Source organism: Toxorhynchites rutilus, chromosome 3, assembly GCF_029784135.1.
Source record: "Toxorhynchites rutilus septentrionalis strain SRP chromosome 3, ASM2978413v1, whole genome shotgun sequence".
Classification (NCBI taxonomy): domain Eukaryota; kingdom Metazoa; phylum Arthropoda; class Insecta; order Diptera; family Culicidae; genus Toxorhynchites; species Toxorhynchites rutilus.
This window is the reverse complement of record NC_073746.1, coordinates 129,012,628-129,020,832: the sequence shown is the minus strand read 5'-3', so window position 1 is coordinate 129,020,832 and position 8,205 is coordinate 129,012,628. Positions and strand designations below refer to the sequence as shown.

Sequence of the window (8,205 nt, the reverse complement as noted above, 5' to 3'; positions counted from 1 at the left end):
AGCGTTCAAAATCACATTTTAACAGAAACTGAAATTTCTGTGTTTTTGAAGTGTTCTAAACATAATTTCAATTCAATTTTACTTCTCGTTACGTCGACCAAAAACGTAAACGAAAAAAGTCAGAGTCATACAATCTTTTGTTCCTTTGACGGATAAACATTTGACAGTGCATGGGAAAAAAGGTTGCAAGTTTTTTTCACGTAAAATCAACTTTAAAAATAATTTTAATTGACTTCGTATGACTTAGATTGAGACGAAAAACTTTCCGCTTGCGTCTTAGTTTTAGACGACTGAAATTTTTAGCACCTTAATTGTGAAAAAGTAATTACAATTGCTGACAAATGTCAAACTTCCATGAAGTTGCTCTAGAATCCAAACATAGTAGACATTAGAATACTATATCTGAAATCAAAGAAATAATTAAACATTTTAGTTCGTGATATGTTTCGTTTTTTTTCATGATGCGAAAAATATGATTTGGAAATCTGTAATTAGCTTCTGTATATCCTCTTTCAACGTTATTCGTTGACACATTCAATTTTGTACCATTTGAGTAACTGGTATGTGAACTTCCCATCTTCCAGGCTACTAACACAATCAAAGTTCAACACAACCAAAACCCGTGAATCTTCCCACCTTCTATTCTTCATCTCGCTAGAACACCACAGTAGAGCCTCTTTTTCTACACGAAATTAAATTTAAATCAGGCTCTCCATACAGAGATGCCAGGTTTGAAGACATGTCTTCATTCTGAAGACATTTGACTTACTGTGAAGACATTTGATTTTGTGAAGACATTTTGAAGACATTATAAAATATGTGAAGACATTTCAGTATGATAGCGTACGTGGGTTTTTGAGAGATATTATTTCCATGAATTTCTAACTAATGGCCAAATATGTAGGGCTTTTGTCTCAGTGTCATTTGCGACACTTTTATAGTTTTGTACCCTGAGATGTTGGCATCATCCGAGCACATAGTAAGAGATAGGCAGTAGCACGGCCCTGGTCATAGCACGCGAAGAGCTCCAATTTATCACTTCGCATCGCATCGCAGCGTAACACGTTTACTATGTCCTCGGCCTTAGAAAGAACGCTTTTGGTAGACCGTCGTGCCCCAGAGATTTTTTGGATGCGCTGGATATATTCGACAAATAAATTTCATTAGTTGTTATTTCCTACACAAAGATTTTCAAGAAGTACCATCTTGGGCTCAAATTTATTCATTTTTGTTGGCATGATCGGATTAGTACAGGGATTCGCCTCTAATTAGACATCTAGCTAATTGTACAGACTTGTAATGCGATACGAATAATTGACTATTTGATTCTCTAATTGGACATTTTTGTAAACTTCCTTTGTGCAAGTTTTCACAACACGATAAATTTTTAGGAGTGTTTTCAACCATTTTACTAGATTATATATTTTGCACACTTTTCCAATGGTTATTTGTTAGATTTTCAATGGTTTTTCTGCTTAAACTTGTTTTTTACATTGTGTTGTATGTTTTGATATGTCAAATTACAGGTCACAATCGCCTCTAATGCGATACTGAGTAGTGCCTCGATATGTCCAATTAAAGGCGAATCACTGTACATAAATTACAAAATAAATTGTTATACGTATTTGAAAGTCTACGGCACTTTGATTGTTCACATGAAAATCTTTTTCCATTTTTTTCATCAGTTTTCCATCTAACGAAAGTACGATTTTTAGTTTAGCACCTTCAACCATCATTCCAACTGTCATACTTGCAATTTTTGCGCGGTCAGTGATTCCATTTTTGCCCAAACTCTAGAATATTTTGGTCGGGAAGGTAATGCTTGTTTTAGAAGGAGCGATTTTGACGTGGGATACGTCTAACCGGGCCCATTTCAATATTTCGGTGTGAAAAAGTGTTCAGTTGTTGAACGTTAATACCTCCCTAATTAATGAATGGATTTTGGTTCCAAATACAAACATTAATAGGAAATATTCTCAGCAATTTTTTATATGCAATACACTACGGTTTTTCAGCTCATATAAAGTTCAAATTGATGAAAAATTGGAAGAAAGAAATCCCCACTTCCCCATACATTTTGTATGCGCTCCCGCAGCAAACAGCTATTCATTACAACCAACCACGGGTACGGGCTTGCCATCAAGTGTGTGTTCGTTGCCGGGTGAATAATAACAGCTACAACATTTGCACAAGTTGTACGAGATTGGTGGAACAAATTCATGTTACTTAAAAATGTGATTTCAAGTACAGTGGAACCCCGATTATCCGCGAAAGCGAGTTTCATAGTAATTCTGTAGAGCTTCCCAAAATTTGTCAGTGAGACGTAGGCGCTTGCTCTTTTGTTTTGGTTATAGCTATAGCTATAGTATTTTGTTTTGGTTATAGCTATAGCTATAGTTATAGCTATCTTATTATCTGACCACTGGTGCACACAACCTGACAGATGGATAGTTAATTTTTTTCTGTATTGATAAAACATAGTTTTCATGCTGAAATATCTTTATTTCGTGCTTATTTTTAGTCGTATATCTCGTTATCTTAAAAGCAAAACGCGTTGCTTCACGTTTGTATCGCTTTAAGCTGAAATGCGATTTCATTTATTATTTAATTCATTATAAATATAATTATATTTACATTTTTTCGTTCCTTTTTTAGTAAATTTCATAAACTTCTCCGTAAATAAAGTACAATATAATTTGGAAATAAATGCTGCTCACTCGACTATCTTGTTTGCTTATGGCGTTTGGTTTGTTTATTCCGGACATTCCCTTGACACATCGTTACTTATGTCTGTTGAACAGCCCGCTGTTGATGATATGGCTGTTTGATCTGCCCTACGGTTTTCTCTGGCAACATCCCCCGCCCCGTATTGCTGGTGATTTGACCCAGCCATACCACTATCTTCAATTTCGAAAACCGCCAGCTTGGAGACTGGTCTTTGAAAAACACCGCTACTAGTTTGCACATCTGCTCTGCGAATGCGTTCATCCTTTCCAGGATACACCCTAATCACCCACCCTCGCATCCAGCTGTTCCTCGTTGCTTCATCCACTATCAGAACTAAGTTCCCCACCGCAACGTCCTTCACTTCACCTAGCCATTTGCTGCGATTTGCAATCGTTGGGAGGTACTCCTTTATCCAGCGTTTCCAAAATTGGTCAAGAAGCATTTGAGCATGATTCCAGTTGTTCTTCAAGCCCAGACGCTCATCTATAGGAGACTTCGTTGGTTGTACGACGCCTGATGAACTGAGCAGTAGAAAATGGTTCGGTGTTATGGATTCCTCGTTGTCCGAATCAACTGGAATATATGTCAGTGGCCTCGAGTTCACCATCGACTCAACCTCAGCTACTATCGTGGAAAACGTTTCATCATCGGGTTTTTTTTGAAGACGAAAGAGATATTAATGCTGTTTTCATCGTTCTCACCATGCGTTCCCACGCACCGCCCATGTGGGGAGCAGCAGGAGGGTTGAAATGCCATTGAGTAATGGTGTTGGTGAATGTACTTGCAAGTTGCTTGTTGATTCCTTGTATTTCTTTCACCAATTCGTTGTTTGTACCACGAAAAATTGTTCCCTGGTCGCTATATATGTCCTGTGGGGAGCCTCTTCTGGCTATAAATCGGCGAATGGCGAATTTACAGGATTCTGTAGAGAGGGAGCCTGTGATTTCTAGGTGGATTGCCCTTACGGTCATACAAGTGAACAACGCTATCCAACGTTTGACATTGGATCTTCCAACTCGAATCAGGAACGGTCCACAATAATCCACGCCCACGAATGTAAAAGGTCTGACGTAGGGAGTTAAACGAGCTGCTGGTAGAGGCGCCATCCGCGGTGTTTTCGGGAAGGATTTGTACACGCGACTCCACATACACTCCTTTGCCACCTTGCGAACGACAGCGCGCAGTTTAGGGATATGAAACTTCTGCCTTACTTCATTCACAACAGTTTCACTGTGACTATGCCCAAATTTGCGATGGTATGATTCAACTAGCAACCTAGTTACATAATGGTCCTTTGGCAGAATTATTGGCTTCCTCGTTTCGAAAGGCACACATAGAGCCTCGCTTATACGGCTATCGGATCGAATAACTCCATCTTCATCTAGAAACGGCGAGAGCTTGTACAACACACTGTTTTTATTCAACGGATGTATATTTTGATTTCTCTGGAGTATTTCTACTTCAACCGAATAACTTTCTGCTTGAATTTGTCGATACACATAGATTTCCGATTTCTCCAGATCTGCGCGCAATACACCTCCGAATTTGTTTGTCTTCGATGGGTCTTTGGGGCCATCTCTACAGATTCGGGTAAAGCAATAAAATCAACTGCGATGATACCCATCTCCATTCGGCCATAGTAGATTCATTCAGGATTTCTCCTATACGAACAGCAACATATTGTTTGTAACGGCGGTGGTCAGAGCGAATCCATGCTAGGACGGTACTAGAATCAGTCCAAAATGTGCGTCGCTTGATCTCTAAGGTGTGGTTCTGAGCGATCATCCTCGCTAGACGAACTCTAATTACGGCCGCTTGCAACTCTAGTCGGGGCACGGAAAGACACTTCACAGGGGCAACTTTGCTTTTCGATGATACATACGAACATCTAATCCTTCCTCGCTCCACAATACGAAAATATGCTACACATGAATAAGCTTCTTCACTGGCGTCCACGAAAACATGGAGATCTATATCGTCGTAGCTACAACGCTCGTACCTTTGGAAGTAACAACGCGGAATCGTTATCAACTCGAGACTTCAAAGATTTTCCAACCAGCGTCGCCATCTATCGTAAATTTCGTTTGTCACTGTCTCATCCCAGTCTGTGCCAGATTTCCAAACTTCTTGTAGAATGATTTTCCCTTGAATTATCACCATTGATATCAGTCCAAGAGGATCGAAGAAACTCATGACAAAGCGAAGAATTTCCCGCTTTGTAGGTGTTGAATCACGTTCGAAAAGACTTTTAATTACATTGTTATCTCCAAAGGTGAATCGAAAGACGTCTTCTTCCGTAGACCACTTCAGCCCAAGAACTCCTCCACACACGTTTGATTTGTCGATGTTGAATTGCTTAGAATGTTCTGTCATATTTTCTCCTAGCCGCTGCACCACTTCCTTAGAATTCGACAACCAATTTCTAATTTGAAATCCTGCCCTTCCATGAACAGTCTTTACTTCTGTCGACACTTCTACTGCTTCATCGACACTATCGAATCTGCCTAGATAGTAATCCATATAATGGTCTTCTATAATTGCCTTCGATGCTTTCGGATATTGATGTTCTAATTCTCTGGCGTTCAAATTCTTCACAAATTGTGAACTACATGGGGAGCATGCTGAACCAAATGTTGCCACATCCATCTGATAAACATCGATGGAAAGCGATGAATCGTCCCTCCAGAGGAACCTCTGCGATTGACGATCAGACTGGCGAATCAGAATCTGGTGGAACATTTCTCTGATATCACCACTAACTGCGATCTGTCGTTGGCGGAACCGGAACAGGACTCCGGGCAGCGATATCAGAAAATCTGGCCCTTTCAAGACCATATCGTTAAAAGAAATGTGTTCTGTTTTAGCGGCTGCATCCCACACAAGGCGGACCTTATCCGGCTTCTTCGAATTTACGACTACACCCAATGGGAGGAACCACACACGTCGGGGATCCGATGAAGTTTCTTCCTCTGCTGTTATTTTGTGTGCATAACCCTTTTGAAGGTACTCTGCTATTTGCACTCTCACTCTGTCGTACAGTTGTGGGTTTTTATTTAATCTATTCTCCAAACAATGTAGCCTGCGTTCTGCAGTCAACCGGCTGTCAGGGAACTCCAAATTGTCGTATCGCCAGAGTATACCTGTCTCGAAACGACCTGTTCGAGTTCGGGAAGTGGTTTCCTCCAAAATTGTACGAGCCCGTTGGTCATCCACAGATTCAATAGGACGAATAGTGGACACTCCTGCCCCCTCGATATTAAAGAAATTTTGTACGAGGTGGTGCAAGTCTTCGTCCTGTGATCGTGCGCATAAGTGCACGTGTCGATGTTCGTAACTATTTTCAGGATCCCGCACGCTTCCGTGAATGGACCAACCCAGTCTTGTTTTTGCTGCCACCGGTTCAATTGATCTACCTTCTCTAACTTTAAAATTGATGATCAGATGTGTATTGTTTAAACCAATAAGTAAGGATGGAACAACGTTATGATAGTCAGCCACTGGAAGCCCACGTAAATGTTGGAATTGGTTCTGCATATCACTGCATTTTAACGTCTGTGTCGGTAAGTTCAAATTTCTTATGGTATGAACATTTTTCAATAGGAATTGTTTATTAATCCCACGACCAGATATTTTTAACTGTATAACACAGGAATCGGATTCCCTCCTAGTAACGTTTCCGGTCCATTGTAAGCAAAGGGGATCTGCCTTACCCTCTACTCCAAGCTGATCAGAAAGTTTCTTATCCATCAATGTTAACTCCGACCCGTCGTCCAGAAACGCGAATGTGTCTACGGAAACATTTTTCCCATAAACGGTAATGGGAATTATTTTAAAAAGAATGCACTTCCCCTTGTTATGATGGATCGTGACTGTTCCGGACGTCGCTGCTTGTTCACCCAAATTGGTTCTATCGCGTGATTTGGTGGAGTGGAGGAGTCTATGGTGCCGATATTCGCAACCGTCGATCCCACAAACAAAGCTCTTACAAGGTCGCTTCCCATGTGGTACCAAACAACGACGACACAAATGATGCAACTGAAGTGCTTTCCAACGACTATCGACATAAAGTTTTTTGAATTCAAAACAGTCCATAACTTTAAGTCCACTCCGTTGACAAACTGGACACGGTTTCGGCTGACTGTCTGAAGAACCAAATGTGCTACTGTTGTTTTCTATCGCGTGTGCATTTATGAAACCCTTCCCTTTCGCCTGCTCATACTTTTGGGAACTTCGTACTGCGGGCGGAACTATATGACTGACCGGAGAGACTATTGAAGACATGAACTCTCCCAACGTTAGTAAATCGGGCAATAAGATTTGGCGTTGGTAAAGCGCCCAATCCAATCGTATGTTTGTTGGCAATTTATCCACTAGTTCATTTAGCAGCATTGGATTTTTCAAAAAACTATCCATCCCCACTGCTTTGAGATGGGCACATAAATTTTGAACGATTAGCCCGAAATTCAAAAGCGTTTCCAATTTGTCCGCCTTTGGCGGTGGTGTTGATCGTACTTTAGATAAAAGATCATTCGCAATTATCTCCGGTCTCCCATAGAGCGTATACAAGGTGGAGAGAACATTCGATACCGTTGACGGGTGTAACAGGAAACTTTTCACCGCGTCTAAAGCACTGCCTTTTATACTCCGTTGCAATCTCATAAGATTCTCTGTGTCTGTATAACCGCATATTTGTGTAGAGTTATTGTAGCTGGTCACGAAAATTGGCCAATCGGACGGGTCCCCACTGAAGACTGGCAGCTCTTTGGGTACCACGTGGCGAGCAGCCAATTGGTGTGCGCTTGGCCCAACGATAACATTAGCCGGTGAATTTTCTGCTAACGAGGTGGAAACAACGGGTGAACGGTGATTGAGGACAGTCATACCGGGTGTTTCATTATGACTACAAATAAAAAAAATGGGGCATACCACAATAGTTCAAACTAATGGACGCAGTGGTTCACACCCAACAAGGGAAAAAAAACTGTGTTTTGCATTGCTCTTGGAGCGACGGAGGACGGGTGTTGATTTACATTACATGCATCGGGTGTTGAACAAGATAATGGTTGGTAATTTATAGGGTACATAGATTGTAGCGGCGGGTTAACAGAATTTATTTGTGTATTTTCTGTATACTGACCTGCACTCGGTTGAACTCTGGACGTTGAACAGGCCCCCAACAATGGACGAGGTAGGCTTACCTCATTCCTAATTGGTGATTGTACATTGATAGGCTCTCTTACAAGGTCGCGTCCCATCTGGGGTACCAGGGGCGGGGGATGTGCTGCTGCAGATTGTGTTGCGTTACACGATGATGATGTCGGCTGATTCACTTGCTGCTGGACGGCATCGTTGCACGCATTGGGTAAGATCGTAGGTTGGAATCGTCGTATCTGAAGAATGTCCTTTGACTGCGCAGGATCCTGCTGCGCTGTTGCTGACTGCATCTCGTTTCTCTGGGATGTATACTCTTGTTGACGG

At 41.4% G+C, this 8,205-nt stretch overlaps 1 protein-coding gene across 1 annotated transcript; it reads right to left on the bottom strand.

Moving 5' to 3' along the window:
* Positions 1-4,767: 4,767 nt before the first annotated feature.
* LOC129773484 (uncharacterized) lies at positions 4,768-7,608 on the bottom strand. The gene has a single exon (XM_055777096.1). It carries the CDS (start codon positions 7,606-7,608, stop codon positions 4,768-4,770), a length of 2,841 nt encoding a protein of 946 aa, XP_055633071.1.
* Positions 7,609-8,205: the final 597 nt, after the last annotated feature.